This window comes from Eucyclogobius newberryi, unplaced genomic scaffold, assembly GCF_026437365.1.
Source record: "Eucyclogobius newberryi isolate DKJ021-1_F unplaced genomic scaffold, fEucNew1.0.hap1 SCAF_13, whole genome shotgun sequence".
Classification (NCBI taxonomy): domain Eukaryota; kingdom Metazoa; phylum Chordata; class Actinopteri; order Gobiiformes; family Gobiidae; genus Eucyclogobius; species Eucyclogobius newberryi.
This window is the reverse complement of record NW_027315757.1, coordinates 29,988,180-30,005,499: the sequence shown is the minus strand read 5'-3', so window position 1 is coordinate 30,005,499 and position 17,320 is coordinate 29,988,180. Positions and strand designations below refer to the sequence as shown.

General features: G+C 41.0%; 1 protein-coding gene across 4 annotated transcripts; it reads right to left on the bottom strand.

The window, feature by feature from the left end:
* Nucleotides 1–95: 95 nt before the first annotated feature.
* Nucleotides 96–14,848, bottom strand: arhgap17b (Rho GTPase activating protein 17b). Of its 4 annotated transcripts, none has more exons than XM_072443390.1 (21): nt 14,545–14,846; nt 11,470–11,509; nt 8,553–8,657; nt 7,763–7,839; nt 7,563–7,674; nt 6,664–6,740; nt 6,496–6,598; nt 6,320–6,388; nt 6,171–6,252; nt 5,949–6,076; nt 5,249–5,360; nt 5,085–5,166; nt 4,910–4,990; nt 4,616–4,729; nt 4,450–4,541; nt 4,221–4,359; nt 3,262–3,534; nt 2,803–2,918; nt 2,116–2,511; nt 1,711–1,756; nt 96–868 (listed from the first exon to the last, which is right to left on the bottom strand). In XM_072443390.1, the coding sequence occupies exons 1-20, from the start codon at nt 14,595–14,597 to the stop codon at nt 1,749–1,751; spliced, it is 2,259 nt and encodes a 752-aa protein (XP_072299491.1). In that variant the 5' UTR covers nt 14,598–14,846; the 3' UTR covers nt 96–868; nt 1,711–1,748. The 4 variants fall into 4 exon arrangements, with proteins under 4 accessions (XP_072299491.1, XP_072299490.1, XP_072299489.1 ...); XM_072443389.1 differs by having other exon boundaries at nt 97–868; nt 1,705–1,756; XM_072443388.1 differs by lacking the exon at nt 1,711–1,756 and having other exon boundaries at nt 97–868; nt 14,545–14,848.
* Nucleotides 14,849–17,320: the final 2,472 nt, after the last annotated feature.

Sequence of the window (17,320 nt, the reverse complement as noted above, 5' to 3'; positions counted from 1 at the left end):
AGCGGTAGAAAATGGATGGATGGAAACAACCAGATATTTAAAAATATTTTAGCTTTAATCAATTTATATGCATTTTTGACATACTGTATGTGCAGGAAAATAAATTCTGCAGAAAATAAAAACAATCAAATATACAAAAACAAAGTGAGAATTGTCTGGCAATTATAATTTTGTACAAAAATATGTTGGCTTTGTTTCCTCATGGCATTCAACTTAAAAGGAAGTCATTATTTCTTGTGTCATGAATGCATATAATTGAAGAAGTAGATAAAACATGCCCACTTAATTACAATATAATCACCATATTTTAAGTGTCTTTTTTAAAAATGAACTTGCAAGTAATAAATATTGGCAAAGTAGAGGTGCATAGCATTTAAAAATGGCTGTATTATTATGAATTGACCTTTTTCCAAAACATTTGGTTAAACAAAGCTTACACTTTTAATTGAATTGAATCACTTCTTTGGTCATTTTTAAACGTCTATGCATCCATACATCAAATAGAAGATGGTAATGCTTTTAGTGAATGGAGTGGTTTACGTAACATTACTTTATGATTTTAAGACAACAGCATATTGTCTGACATTTAAGGCAATAAGAGTTTGTAGAGGGTCGCAAAGGTTCACGGTGTTTCTAAAGCAGAGAACATGTGTAGCAGCTCGTTCAAAGGCTGCAGTTTGCTCCTGATTTCAATAATAGAAGTTAAAGCAGGACTACCCTATTCACAGAATAGTACTCTCTGTGATCGGCTCGTCTGAGAGAGGGGCGGAGTCAGGCTCCTGACCAGCAGCAGAGCTCTCCTCTGGTTGGTCCACAGTCACCACTGGGACGAAGGCTCGGCCCATCCCTTTTAGAACTGGTCCTGCGTCTGTTCAAGAAAATGTTAAAAATCTAGTCAGTGCAGTAAATAATAATATTCGTCATAATCATAAACTTAAGAAAAGCAACATTTAAAGGCGTAATGGGCGATTTTTTGGTGATTTGAGAACTCAGGCCCCCGTGCGGACTGATACAACACACACATGCATGTTTATTAGCGCGACGGATCTCATCGCATCTCTCGTCTCCCGTAGATTTCCGTCTCTTCATGAGTCAGCTCGAACAGTCTTTCTCCGTCTTCATTTTGTCCCGTACACTGAGGGAACTATATTATGATAGATCAATGCGCTTAGACACGTAGAAACGTGCTGCTCATGGGACGAGCCGCACGCGGCTGCAGGTGAGCGGTAGGTGAGTTCTATGATTGATACGTGGCAGGACTAATCGGCAGTCCACGCCACGAGGAAATAAGACTCAGATTTGGGCCAAAAAATCGTCCATTCAACATTTAAGAGATGTTTCAAACCAAATGGGGAGCACACAGTATGTATAGTCTGAGGAAAATACTTTGTGTGGTAATATTTTACAACAACAACTTTGAAACATACAAACACACAGGAGCGGTCACATTTAAAAACATGGGTTAAGTTTAAAGTGCCAGAATAATGCTACAAAGAATAAAGGCCTCTGTTAGGAAACAAGGGAAGCATGTCAGTCTTGTTAATAGAGGGTTAGGCAAAACAGGCACATTGACATACACTGTACATGTATGCAGTGGCATGAACATGTAGCATATATGTCCAAAAGACTCCTAAAAGCGCACACCCCACACAGCAGCAGCACACATGCAGTTTAACCAAAGCAGTCAGCCATTGGAATCCTTACCATTACCTGCTTTGCAAAGCTGCTCTTAGAGGCAGGCCAGCCGCTCACACATCTGGAATATTTACACATTTACCATCATGCTTGACATCACCAGTTATGAGTAAGAGTGTAGGTATTATAACACCAAAGACCAATAAGCTAACAAGCCTTTACAAGTAGCCAAAATCATTTGATACTTATTTAGTATCAGCAGATGGCAAGAGCATAATTTTGGCCATTCCAACACCTAGAAACAAAATTGTGTAACGACACAAAAATCAATATTACCAGTTTTGTGATGCAATTACTATAAGTAGATGTAAGTTTGTCCTTGATCTACCACTTCCATTAACCACAACAAAAAACAATATGGCAAGATACTATTTTTCATATTATTATTATTATTATTTTTTAAAGTAATATTATATTTACCTGTGATAATTTTGGAGGCGGAGTTAAAAATCCCATTACTATCATCTACCCCAGGCTGGGGTGGCGGGGGCATGCTGGGCCGTGGGCGTGGCTTTGGGGCAGGTCTAGCAGGACGAGGGAGGGATCCGTACTGGTGCTGAGGGTGTGGTCCATCATGAGGGGGTGTCCCCGGAGGGGTGGGAGTCCTTGGGGGCGAGGGCTCTGACCCGGCTGGGGCCTGGTGGGACGGAGGGGGCTGTGGCGGTGGGTGACTCGGAGCAGTGATCAGAGCCTCTTTACTGGGGTGGCGTCTGGGGGTGACGGTGGGGTGATGTGGGGAGCCGGGCGTCTGGTAATTGGGATGAGAAGCGAAAGGGCTTGCCAGTTTGGGAGGTGCTGGAGCCTGCTTCTTTGTACCTGTGAACAATTAAAATGACTCTGTGATTTCCCAATTGTTTAAGCTGTTTTGTTTTAAGCTTGCACGGTACGGTGACTATTCAACATTTAAGTTCTGTGTTTTTGAACAGTTCACAAAAAGCAGAAATGAAAGTGTGATTCAAATCAAAAAGTATTCAAACAGGATGTACAATGCTGCCTGTGGGAAATGTTTACTTTGACTGTTGTTTATCTCTTAAACCAAAAGAAAAGTACAGTATTCACTAACTGTGACAACGAAACAATGGTGTGTTAAACCAAAATGGATCTCACCTCTTCGCATCATATGTGGGCTGGAACCCCGGGTCCCACTTTGAGATGTACCCATTGTCAGATGGATCGACCCATTTCTCTGGGGAGGAGGCGTAGAAATGAGCTCTCGAGCCGGGCTGTGGATAAAAAGGCATTTTAAGGTTAATAGATCTTATGCAATGTATAAAAATACAAATAATTATACAGTGCATGCCAAAATTAAACAGAGACAAATGTCAAAAAGGAGAACAAGCATATGGACAGGAAGGTGGCATGTGATTTTTTTGCATTCAGTATTTGACACTAGACTGAAAAGAGGTCTTTGAACCTAATGAATTTACAGTAAATAGTGGATTTTGTTACTTTTCTTTGAAAAGGTGAACAGTCAACAAAAGATAATCACACAAATAACAGAGAGCGAGGGGAAAGCTCCAGGCGGCTGATTGGCTGCAGGCAGGCGGCACATGTTGCTGATCTTACCTGCTCTCCTCTGAGCTGACCTGGGCTACAATCTGAGGCTGCTCTGCCACTGTAGGCGCCCCACCACCGACAGAAACAGCAGCGTTAGCAGCAGCGCCCACACTCAGTCCAGCCTCTGCAGGTGGAAACACAGCCTGGGGCTCGGCCTGTGCAGTACCCCACGCCTCCAGAGGGGGCAGTGGGGGTTGAAATGTAGGTGAGGTTAGCTGAGGTTGCTTTTTATGTACAGTGCCGGATCTACGAGGAGCAGGCTCAGGGTGTTTGTTACCAGTGCTGGTGAGGAGTAAAGGGCAGAGTGTTCAGGACAAACTACACAACCAAAGACCATAAGCAGAAAGAAACAAAGAAAGTTACGCATGTAACTACCACGGTTCTATGAACTCCAGATGACCGCCAGAATCCATAGAAGACAGAACATAGAGTTTTTTCAGCATCACCAAAATGTTGCTATTTCCCAGATACAATAAAACCCCAGACATCTCAGAAGAGCTAAAAACGTTTTGGACTGAAAAATTGAGCTGAGACAAAGCAGAGGCTTTTGGACAAATGCAGAGGAAGCTCACAGAAAACAGAACCAGCTCCTACAGTTGACCTGAGCTTTAATTAGAACGCATACAAAAGAGAAACAGAAAAGAACAATTCAGATATTTGTCTGGAAGAAAAAATAGTGATTATAGTGAAACTGATAACACAGTAATGAATAATGGTAAACTATGTTTTAACATTTACACAAATTGAAAATGCTCCCTTTTTTATTTTTTTACTGGATTCAAATGGTTTATTGGACAGCCTTGAACTCAGGACAAGGCAGGTCTCCAGTTGGGGTCTCAGACACTCTGATGGATTCATCGGCCACTACATAAAGCGCTGACACCTTTGACTCCTGTCTGCTCAGAGTCTTGGGGCGGGACGGGAGGGTGAGGGGCAGGCTGAGGCTCAGGTTGGCCCGGGACAGGTACCTGTCTTTACGAGGGGTGTGAGTGTCCCCTTCATGCCCCCCTTGGCTGCCAGGACGCTTCCTCTCCAAGTTGGGCTCAGGGTCTGGGGTTGGTGGGTGACTGGGCATGGCAAACATGCCTGACACGTTGAAGTCCACCTCTGAAAGTAACATTAAACAAACACTTGTAATTATTTCACTTTTATATCTGTTGTTACACTTAAGAGTCCTTTGACCCTAAAGTGTCCCACCTTCAGGGAAGAACCAGTTGGCATGCTGGATAATGGGCTCGATGATTGCGACTACAGCTACAGACGTTGCAGCTGCCATCTCCGCCAGCGTCCTGGAAACAGAGGTGAACAGGTAAGAACCTTCATCTCTTGCACAGTTTATTGTAACATTGCACAAACTAATCACCCTTCGGTCTTTGGCCAGAGCAGGTTGGGCCCCAGGACTATTGCAATGTTACTTGGAGTCATCTTATTAGTGTCACTGTCTTGAGCAAGTCTAGACAGAAATTTAACTAGATACCTGCAACAAAAAGTCACGATCAACAACTTAACAATCCAATTTTGCAACCATTGTCATTATAATCTTAACATTTTGGTTTACAAAATAACTGCTGTACGAGTGTCAATATTTGTAAAAGGCTGAAAGTCAAAACTAGATCCTGGTACAGCCTCATAGACACTAAAGTGATAATTGTCTTACTTAAAATTGGTCTTATGCGCCTTTGGTAAATTATCACATGACACCCACAAGGCCTGAAGTCTCTTGTCAGAGTCCGACACACTGAAACACAATGAGTGACATGTTATATAAGTATATACACTGGCTAAGGTGTGTCACTATAGACACAACCCACTATAGGTGAATGCTTGCGTACTTTGAGGCCTGTATCCACTCATCGTACATGCCGAACGTCATTAGAGGTTCTGGAAGCTCCCTGAGGTATGACTTGAGGGCTCCTACAACCACACACACACAGACTATGAGTAAACATCTGGGGCAACTGGTTCAACGTGAAGGCAGTTTCAGATAAGACTGTACCTGCTACGGCGTGGGGATCAGAGTAAAACTCCTCCAGCTGTGAGGTGGAGCAGTCCAACGCCGCTTTTAGTTTCTTCAGTTTCGAGGCACCAGCAGCTATTCGGAAAAGACCCTGGAGGGAAACAAAGGGTGCGTGTTTTAGACAGGAACAGACTAGTTTCAGAGCGAAAAACCGAGAAGTACTGGAAGCTAGAAAGAAGTTAAACAAACAGTATCTGACAAATATGAGAGGAATTGAGAAAGCACAGACCTTGTGATTGTAAACCAAATGTCTTATATTCATTTGAATACATATATACAGTACATACATATACAGTATTTTATTCTTGACACATGGACACAAACGTTCTCTTATGCATTGTCATCACACCCTGGTCTTATCATGATTTAGACTAGGACTGAGCATGGATTAACTGCAATTTCTTCCAGTTAGCCAACTATAAAAAAATGCTGCTGCTCCATTAGTTTACACAATAACTGATATAATACTTAAAATAGCTACAATGAGGTGCGAATACGCTTAAGCTTTTATTATTTAACCTATGCAAGTTAAAACATCAAAAATAAAATACATATGTTTCCTTTCTCTGTCTATAAACGTGATTATTCGTACAATCACAATGTTTTCCCTCACAATAACTGTGTCTCTATAATCTGATATCGTGTCATGCATAGTTGGAAGTTTAGTCTTCTTGCTTACCTCCTCTTTCATTCCCGTTTCCAGAAGCATCATGACACAAGCCTCTAACGGCAGGGCGACCTCCCGGTTACTCCTCTTCAGATGCTCCTCCAGAGCTGTACCAAACGCAGGCTTCTCCATCCACGAGTCTGGACAACAGCACAAACAAACCTTTGCTAAAGACATTTTTTCTGCCAAAACCACTACGAATCTGGGTTCCTGCTCAAATGAAGAATGTGCTACCTTGTTGTATTTGTATGGTCGGTATCGCCGTCTCCAACACTGCCAGGGATCGTCTGTGGAAGTCTGCCTGGGCCTCCAACAGCTGCAAAATGTACATCACACACATCATTTTGAAGTCAGCGTAAAAAACTGAATCTTTTAACACTCACCAGAATATAATAGCGCGCATACTCCCCCTCCTTGGAAGAAAAGTTGTACATGTCAGCCGAGAGTTGATCCTGCAGGTCATGTAATGCAAAAAAAAAGCATTAATTAATAGGAGATTTAGACAAATATTAGACTTAAATCAATCTTGGAAAACAGAATTGGCAGCATTATTATTAACCTTGCAGATTTCTACTTTGTTAAGAGCTTCATCCATTTCATCTTTCAGGGAGTCAACCTTAGCTGCCATGGCTGGGTTGTTAGACTTTGTTGCTTGGTACCATCTGCAACGAGTAAATAAATAGATAAGTCTTCCAAAAAAACCACATACAAAATAAAACGTTGTTACCTCGTCTTGGCTGAATCAAAATCCAAAACCAGTTTAGCAAGTTGCTTTCTTTGCCTTAATATGTTTGGAATGTCCATCTAAGATAAGATAAGATGAGATAAAATAACCTTTCTTTGACCCACAATTGGGAAGTTGCAACACAGATTAGACAGTAGTAGTGTAGTAGAGTAGTAACAGAAGTATAATAATAAAAAAAAGATCACTTTCTAAAGCCGCAGTTATTTCATTACTTGGTTTACGGATCCGCCACACTTAGATTATTGATTTATACAATATAAATAAAATTAATTATCAATTTTTATAAAGTACTGCCGACAATGCAAAATAGCATTAAATGAAATATAAAAAGCGGTATTAAGTCAAAAGATAAGAGCGCGTGAAGTGTGATGGAGCAGCCTGCATGGTCCCGGCGAGAGCGCGCGCGCCAAATATGCATTTTAAACCCGTTTACCACATTTCTCCAGCGCGCTTTGCCGTGACTAAGGCTGCACACATAGAAGCGTCAGTTCTACCAATGTAACACACGCTAAATCTACTGTTGCACTCTCTTGCGCACCACGTCTCCCCCCCTCTCCTCCTCCTAGTACGTTTTAGGGAAACCCGGAAGAAAAAATCTTTTGAAATTTAAATTATATTTATATTTCGTCCGCCTGTTCAATATATTTCATTTAAAAATCCGTAAACCAAGTAATAAAATAACTACGGCCTTATAATCTTAATAATAATAATTATTTACAGCTGATATATGCAGAGAAAATACAGAAAATGGGAACAACACTGACTTGAACAGCAAGAATAAATGAGTATTCTATGGCTGACGTGACCGTGGGAGACTTGCTTACGCCAGGAAACACAGACTACAGCTCGTGGTAGTTTGTCCGTCGGGTTTAGAAGTGTACCTCTGCCAGCTGATTGAGGGGATCCAGGACGTCCCGCTCCAGAAGAACTTCATGGTTCATCAGCTCCGTGGCTAATCTGCCTTCAGCCTCCCCACAAGCGTCCATCATTTTGCTGTTCATCCGCAAAAGTATTAAAACGGGATTCAATAACTTTACGACCTTTAGGTTAAGTGAGGTGGGTTTTTTTTGTCAGTTCTCACCCGATCATACTTTCGTCTCCCAGCTGAACGCCTCCCTCCTGCATGGTTTGGGACAGCGCTGTCAAGGGCAGCTTTTTCTATGGAAAAGAGTGGACAGAACATCATTATATTTCAAACCTTTTCATTCGTTTTGCATCCAATGAAAGACTTGTACATTGTTTTTGCATTATTTTATAATTAAAAGGTTGCTGTAGTGCATTTAATTTAATAAGGCAGACACTAAAGATTTTTGTAGAAGTCGACTAGTCAGCGATTATTTTGATTATACATTGAGATTTTAAATACATTACATTAGGATTTTATATGATTTTTATATTTCTATTTGATAATGCAGTTGTCTTTTATTATAAAAGGTCCTTTCTTATGTGTTCTAGAGTCTGTGTGGTTCACGTTTATAAAAAATGACTTGTCAACTAGTAATAATTAGTCGATTAAATGTTGCAGCCCTATAATTTAACAGCTATTAATATGAATTTTACTTATTACAATTATAAATGCTAGCAAGGTGTAATACATACTGAGACCTCAACAGCACAAACTCTTCTGCAGAGGTAATATCTAAATATCTGGCACTGGGAGTATCAGTGTTACATAAGCCAAGATATTTTGTGTTCATTCCACTCGATAGCGAACACAGACACTGCAGTCACACGGAATCACTTTAGATTCCTGACGGAGCGGCTTCTCTCCAAACCAAACTGTGCAGCGTGCGGTTTAAAATGCAAGACATTTACGACAGAGTGCAAAGTCCTGAGGCTCGGTGTGAAGTCGCGCGAGACAGCGGCCGTACCTGTCTCTTCTCCGTGTCCGTGCCCAGTTGTCCCTGTAGACACGACACCAGCCTCTTGTGGGCGTTGTGAGACACCAGCCGCACCAACTCCATTCTCTTCTCAATCTGCAAGGATCACAAAAAAGTCAAGAAAAACTATGATTTAATGGAAATTCTCATGTAAGTTAAAGCAAAAAATCCCAAAAAGGTGAAAAAAATAAGCTAACATTTTGAACTCTATAGCCAAACAGAGCGTCATCACAGCTCCTTCATCTACAAATCACCAAAACATTTTCAAAAGTATTAATTACGTATAAATGCACAGGAAATGAACATTAAATGTCTACTTCCTCTTCCTGTTTTAGTATAAATAGCCTTTGACAGTGATTACAATCAGACTCTCCCTCCCATTGCCTTTTACGCTCGCAGATCGTCTTCTCCCTAAACAGCACGTACTCTTCAAGGCAAATGACCTATATCGCTTTAAAACTTGAACGAAAAAAATCACAACTGAATAAAACAGCGACTACATTTTAGCAATAAGCTGTTCGCATTTAATATTCTTCACAGGGGAAAACAAAATATCCCCTTTTCATAGGGTCTCAGTATGTATACAATGTGTCCGAATCAATTAGAAGGGTTAGGGTAGGGTTAGGGTTGGGTTAGGGTTGGGTTAGAGGGTTAGGGTAGGGTAGGGTTAGGGTTGGGTTAGAGGGTTAGGGTAGGTTAGGGTGGGTTAGGATGGGTTAGGGTTGGGTTAGGGTTAGGGTTAGGTTAGGGTTAAGGTTAGGGTGGGTTAGAGAGGGTTAGGGTGGGTTAGGGTTTATATCTCTTTGAAACTTTAACAAAAAATCACAACTGAATAAAATAGCAACTACATTTTAGCAATAAGCTGTTCGCATTTAATATTCTTCACAGGGGAAAACAAAATATCCCCTCTTCATAGGCTCTCAGTATGTATACAATGTGTCCGAATCAATTCAATATTTCATCCAGTTTTGTCCAGCACTACTCTATACTTTCCATTGGGTCAGACCACAACTGCAGTTCAACTTCCTGGGATGAATGCCGTAGCGTAGATTGATCCCAGGCTGTGATTAATACTTGGAAGCGCCGCACTTTTTAGGAGACGTTCTGATTGCATCCAGACATCTTACGTTTAGTGCCAAAAGGGCTAATAAAAGAGGCCAGGCTGGAGCTGCGTGGGCGGGACAAAAGAGCTGGGATACACTGGGAAATCCCTTTGTAAACATACTTTCAAAATGAACCGAGGCGAGAGATTCAAACCATTTCATTTGGAGGATGACTAATGAGAATGTCAGATTTTATTACAGCGTTTTAAAAAAAGCAAGATGAAAGCGTTATAGATTCCAGTATTGCGTCATTGTAGAAAGTAATGGTGCAAATAGCGGCAAATGTAACTTGTTTGGAAGTTACAATTCTAGTCCAACAGCTTTCCCTGCTCTCTCAGCGCTGCAGACATGTCCGAGCAGGGTCCATGTGTCTTCGCGAATGGAGAAAGTGCTTCAACAACACCATGGAAACCGGTATTACGGTTAAAAAGCATGTGGAGTGAGGAAAATGCAATGCAATTTCTCAGTTCATCGTAAGGAAAGGTGAAGTAGTCCAAGTCCTACTCAAGATGACCATTAAGAGATGTCGTCAGTGGTGGTCATTTGACTCTGGCATTCCTGGTAAAGAGTGAAAGAATGTCCAGCGCTGTGAAAAACATCTACTTAAAGGGCTGGGTCACTTTATGTTACAATGTTATAGCTGAAAATACAGTCTGCGAGAAGATGAAGAACGTACGAAACGGACAAAATGGACTCAAACATTAACAACAACAAACAATCTCGGCGGACTAAAGACACATCCTGTGCATTATTCATTTATTATGAAGAGTTGGCGCGGACATTTTGAGGATCTTGCGCAAAAACAACTGCACATACAGGGAAGTACTAGTAAACTGCAACTTCATAAGTGAAAAGACACACACAAAACTGCAGCAAATGACTCCATACTTTTCTTATTATTTGTATTATTATTACTATATAATATATTATTATAAGCAGATGTATATCCGTTTATCTATTCTATGTTCTATTGTATCCATCTGTTCCGTTTACTATTCTTCTGTTGCCATTTTTAGAATTCCTTTTTGGTCAAACTTTTAGACGTGTCACTCATGTATTCACCAAATTGCTTGCTTAGCACACCCACTAACATGCCACACGAGAGTCAAAGTTCACCGCTGCATGTCATAAAACTACTAATTAAACCTTGTTCAGGCATTTTTCACTCGCAGACATTAACCCTTTCACTTCCTTCTCACTCGGATTTCTTCTGCGAACGTGAAAAAGTTGGACAAGACACAAACAGACCTCCGACTCCTTCAGTGCCGACCCCAGATGTGGTGACGCAACAGTTGGTGACTTTGAAGAAGAATGTTCATAGCTGAAGTCTGCAGATGGACTTGGACCCAGCGCGGCGTTGTGGCTTTAATGGCTTTAATGGCTTTAATGGCTTTAATGGCTTTAATGGCTTTAACAGAGTATCCATGGGAAGCTATAAGTCTCCTGGATGATGTTTTATTGCAATCTCGCCCCAAAACAACGTTAAAAGCACACTCAGACACACTATGTTACACACTTCGTGGCTCGTAAATCTTATGACTAAAACTGTGGAGGAACATTATTGTTGTTATGGTGCTCAGTTCAAGTTCCTCCCTGTTCCTTCGAGTCCTGCAGTGTTTCTAAATGCTAAAATACTCACACGAATACATTTTACTGCACAACCCGTGTGACAAATACAGTAAATCAAAGGGCAAATTAAGGCAAATCGACTTTTTGGCTCTAGAAGAACAATTAAGATGTATCAAAAGGATCTAAATTTGAACATTTTAGCCACGCCCATCTTCATCGCTTTAGTGAACGCTCACCTGCAGTAGATCATCGCTAAGAACCTCCGTTTTCTCAGCCCTGTGAAGAAAAAGAACACATAAATCAGATTACTAAAGGAGGCAACAAGGCAATAAAGGAGACGTGTTCTTTTATTTTCCAAAGACTTAGTATTGAACTATAACATAAGTAGATCTTCATTTTGACATTTTGTTCAACAGCAATATTGATCTAAAACAGCTGAGTAATCGAAATGGAACCATTGACTTCCTGTTCAAAATTGCACAACTGATAAGCTTCATTGTGACTTTTTCGCAGATTGTATTTAAGTGGTTACACACGTGATATTTTAGAACGTAAAGTTAGAAAAAGGGGCAGATAATTATACGATAGTTTTCTTCTCTCTTTTTGATTGAGATGGTCTTTTAAATAACACAATTGAAATAAAGAAAGTCTTCAGTTTTCATATAATCACAACTAACCAATGCAAAAACATCCATGAATCAATCAAAAAATATGTGTGCCAGTGTATTTAGCATGATATGTCCAGGGTTAGAAGGGATGAACAGACAGTGTAAGTGGGACTTTATTTCTACAAATACGCCATATTGTCTTTCTTACATGTAGCTTTATTTATTTAGTTTATTTAGCACGTTTCATGTAAATCCATGTTGCTAATTAGGTCAGTGGGCAATGTGTGTCAGTGAATAAGAAGCTAATGTGTGAGTACAAGTGAGCGATTCAAAGTACTATTGCCACTGAGGTTCTTCCTTCATGCATTTGAAGAAATTGAAGGACATCTTTTGACAGACTTGATCATTAAAGCGATTGAATCATCATAAAGCACTGCAGAAGATCCAAGAGTGCACGTTTAAGTCATCGAGTTGGTGCCTGAGGCCGTTTTCCATGGGAGAGCTGTCAAGATTCCTCCGCCCTGTTCCAACACGACTTCCTGTTGTGTCATCTGCACCTCGTTTGTTATGGCAACAGTGAAGGTGTGTGAAACAAGGCGGGAACCGTCGAGTCGAGTTATTCGAAGAAGCACAACACACATTTGGCCATTGTTTCTGGAAAGTGACATCATGCTAAACATTCGAGCGCAGGCTAAGCAGGAAAACACCATGTCGAATCTGACCTTCAGCATTGTACATACATGAAACAGTCAGAATAGGGGCTGGTGTGAGTTTCTTCTGGTGACATCACTTATCCTACTTGCACTGAAAACATTTCAGTAACACACACACAAACCCAGCTGCAGCCTCTGGAGACACATCCTCCCAGCATCACACAGAGCCATACGTTTGAATCTCACAGGGATCAATTACAAGACTTATTACCTCATGCTTTTCTAGGACTCGGACCTCAATGTTACGCCCTCAGTGACAAGTGTATGCTAATGAACGCAATTGCTATCGGTCTCCTGAGGAAAACGGCACACCGAATGTTCTCTTTAAAACTGTCCAATATCAGTCGCATTAAAATGATGAGGACAGCTCCAGACAGACGTAAATGTAAAGGAGAGCCGGCCCACGAAGGTTCAAGAAGTATTAATCAAAACAATGTGTGAGCTGTGGGAACGTTTGGTGATTGATGTAATTGATTATTATGTGATCCACTGATGAGCCAGTGTGAAATGTTTAGCATCGTCAAAGTAACTAGTAATCAGTGCCACTTTTTATACCCACTGGCTGTGTATTGTGTTTGTTTGAGCTAAAGGGCAATCAACACATGCCAGCGTTTAGTCTGAGTCCTGTAATCCCTCAGCCGTCCAGCCTTCAAAACAAAAGAAAGTGGAATTCTGTCAAAATACAGTTTGTCTTTTGTTACGGCGGCATTTTGTTGACACGAATCTCAATGACATGATAAAGTCTCAGGTCATGCTGCCATACTTTAGATTGATGATGCGGGTCAAACTGGGAGTTGTACTTTTATCAGTAAGTGTTCTGTGGCCCTGTAAAAGAATGTAACGTTCAAGTGTTTACGTGTTGGTGTTGAACACAATCCCCACTCTCCGGTCAAGATAATGACTATAATCATATTACAGGACAAGACTACATGTACTATTTTAGTTTCTTGTCGATATCAAATTAGAATTGATCTGACTAAAAGCACAAGTCGACGGCGCTGAAGCTCTCGGCTCCAAGAATAGCTTTGACTTTATACTGATCAGCACAGGCTAAAACAGGCCAGCAGCGTAACGTGTTGGTCAATGTGGTTCAAGGTGAGCTTATCACTATAGTAACATGTATTAACATAGTAGTGATATACAAATGACAGGCTTCTTTAAGTTGGTCCGGTTTCCCTTTCTAATTACATGCCACATTTATGGAAAAGCTGACTCCACAAAACCTCTGAGTGAGACACAAGTCCATTTAACGTGCACTTTTAACAGTTTGACTTGTAGTATTCTTCAATTCACGCACAAGTAATGATATTTTATAGCTTCACGGTGAACGTACGCAAGGGGAAGCCATTTAGTTGCAACATTGGTGGAGATTATGTGGTGGACAAGAGGACCACAGACCTCTGCAGATGAAAGGAACAGAGATTACAAGACGTGCTCTGGCCCTGGGTGTGCCTGCTGCATGCTGCATGATACTTGCTATAACTTTCCTGTGCCAGATCACTCATTGAGCAAGCATTTTGTCAACACTACACACAAATAAACCACATGAATGACCTGTAGCATGTACAGCACTGACAGAAACACATTGTTCTGTCAGTGGTGCATGCTACAGATAAGGCAGGTGAGATTGTAAAGTAATTAAAACATTTCATCAATGGATCCAGTTGTGGTTCAAAATCAATCGATCTATGTCCAGATGTTGAAATGATCTGATTGGTTTAATGTTGGAACAAAAATGTAATGTAACGTGTGATCCATGGTGTGGTTCTATGTTTAAGTTTCTTCTTTTAGATGTTATATATACACATTTTGAACGAATTCCTATTAAATCAGAGATCAGAAAGTTGTTTGTTTCACCTGAGATATCACAAGAATATTCCCAGAGGCGTTTGATAGGGGAAAAAAAGTCGTAACACCACCATCTAAGTGCAGTGATAACTTTGACAAACGTGAATAACCTGATAAAACACAATAAAGCGGTTGAACGCACCGTCCCACTGTCTGGTTGGCGAGTTGCCTCATGCGATTGAACTGCTTCTTCATCGCCGCGTCTCTTCCAGCTCCTTTTAAACGTCAAAAATGTGGCCCACACGCTGCAGTTTTCATCCACAGAAGACACAAAAGTAAAGTTACGTCGCAGCCATTGTGTGTGCGCGCCCGGATCCCTTCACTTTCCGATCCCTTCGCCGCTCCCGCTGCACTTCACCGTGTCCCACACCGGGCAAAACAAGCAACTCAAGTCGAAAAAGTGTCCCGCTGCGGCCCGTGGACCCCCATAATCCGGCAGATCCAGCAGATGACACGTCTCGAGAAGTGGCTCCGGGGGTTTGAAGCGATGCGCGAGGAAGAAGAAGAAGAAGAAGAAGAAGAAGAAGAATAAGAAGAAGGAAGTGCGCTGCGGCCTGAGCCCTGCGTGCGCCACTGCGCTGACATGTGATACCTCAGACCTCAAAGCGAAGTGACTCAGCCTTTGTTGCCATGGTAAAGTGTGCCGTTCATTTACTTTGTGTGGTAAAACGTGAAGTTGTCAGTGTTCAAAAGTGTTCAAAAACTGAATATAAAGCTCACAGGTTAAATTGCTGTCAAAAGGTTAGAAGAAAAAAGGCGCTTTACAATGTTTAAGTGTTGAAGGAATCTGCTGCCATCTGGTGGTCGTTGAGTAGAATACACAGACTGCATGATTTACCGGTAGTTTGTTTTCTTGCCTTCTTCTTCTTAAAGGTGTGCCATTGATTTACTTTGTGTAGTAAAACGTGAAGTTGTCAGTGTTAAAAGTGTTCAAAAACGGAATATAAAGCTCACAGGTTAAATTGCTGTCAAAAGGTTAGAAGAAAAAAGGCCCTTTACACGATGTTTAAGTGCTGAAGGAATCTGCTGCCATCTGGTGGTCGTTCAGTAGAATACACAGACCGCATGATTTACCGGTAGTTTGTTTTCTTGCCTTCTTCTTCTTAAAGGTGTGCCATTGATTTACTTTGTGTAGTAAAACGTGAAGTTGTCAAGTGTTCAAAAACTGACCACGGGAATGTAAAGCTCACAGGTTAAATTGCTGTCAAAACGTTAGAAGAAAAAAGGCGCTTTACAATGTTTAAGTGTTGAAGGAATCTGCTGCCATCTGGTGGTCGTTGACTAGAATACACAGACTGCCTAATTTACCAGTACAGTAGTTTGTTTTCTTGCACTTCTTAAAGGTGTAAAATCTAATAGGAAGTTGGTCCAAAATGATCCACACAGTGTTGTTATGTTTGTGTTGTGGCTGTGTTTGTTTTGTGGCTGTGTTTGTTTTGTGGCTGTGTTTGTTTTGTGGCTGTGTTTGTTTTGTGGCTGTGTTTGTTTTGTGGCTGTGTTGGTGATGACTGTTGAACGTTGGCCAAGAATCAGAGCAGGTGCGGTGTGTTTGACCATAACCTTTGCATATCTACTAATCTTTGTATCAAAAGCTAATGGCCTACATAATACACGAAGATAACTGTTGAAAGTCATTGTTCTCATTCTGATCAAACACAATTTTAGAAACGACTAAAAATAAGTAGTTGGTATTTGTTTCCTGAAATTAAAACAATACAAACATTTAATTAAAAAAACATAATGATAATGAACACATATGTTCTTTTAAAGTGTGAACTCTGCTCCAAACCATGCAGTTACTGACCCAATTAAAAAGACCTAGCTGATTATTCACAATTAAAAATGAATAATTCTGACAAATTTTTAGTAATTGCATTAACCTAGATCCCGATTGGTTGATTTCAATGCTTCATGTTCAATCTACTCTGCTGGTTACATTTTATTTTACTTTTTACAATTTTATTTTATCTAAAACATTTAGCTACACTGTCCTCCTTCCATATAGTAACTGAAAAACAGACGTTTCCTTAAATGCAGAAGCCACAAGCTCTCAAGGTCTGGACTTAGGTCACACGGGTCTGGACAAGCCAACTTTAAAATCAAATTGTCCATTTCAAAGCCTCAATGGCATAGTAAGTTTTCAAACACTTATATCCCAGGACCATCTGTAGCTCGCCCTGGGTGAATAGTGGTTGAAGCTTGCTGGGCATCACGCTGTTCCCATATTGTACCTCCGGGCCTCCCCTCAGCAGTGGCCCACATGGGAAAGAGATCCAGACGCTGGGATAAACCAATTACCCCCCCAGCCTGGGCGGACTCCTGCCGCTGCTCCGTCCAGCCGTCCCGCTTCAGCCCTCCTGCGTCTGTCCCGTAGAGAGCCACAGGATTCCCACACATGACACTGTGGGTTGTCAAAGGCCTGGTGCGGGGTGAGGTGAGCTGGCATATTGGACATGGTGGGCCCCTGGGACAATGCAGAAGGAGAAAACTTCAATATGGGCTCTAAGCCAGGATTTTAGGAGAACGGGCCTATTATTTTACTCAAGACTCTTTATTGTGTTATAGAAACATTTATACCTTTTTGTGCAAAGTCTATCATGCAGGTTATCTGGCTGGAGCATAAGCATGATGCAATTCTGTTTATTTTTAAGTTGCTGTAGGGATCATGTCATCAGCTCACATTATTTAATTTGTCTAAACATTAAGTGCAATAAATAACATATATTTTTAGATACTCTTCAGACTTTGTACAAGTTCATTAGATTGTTCTGCAGATGTGAACATGGCTGGATGCATTTGTTGACCAAAGATACTTCAGAAGAATTAACCTTTTATAATACTTATTTTCAAATATGAATGCTTCGTCCCCTCAGCGTCGAGATTATGTGGCCGATAGAACCTTCACGTTCTGTTTTCTG

What these genes read in the sequence shown, in the direction of transcription:
- arhgap17b (XM_072443388.1), bottom strand. Translation starts at nt 14,597, where the DNA reads ATGAAGAAGCAGTTCAATCGCATGAGGCAACTCGCCAACCAGACAGTG. An exon ending in TTAGCGATGATCTACTGCAG is followed by an intron (nt 8,658 to 11,469) that starts GTGAGCGTTCAC and finishes TGATCCTTGCAG; the next exon opens with ATTGAGAAGAGAATGGAGTT. An exon ending in GTCAGCTCAGAGGAGAGCAG is followed by an intron (nt 2,919 to 3,261) that starts GTAAGATCAGCA and finishes TTTTATCCACAG; the next exon opens with CCCGGCTCGAGAGCTCATTT.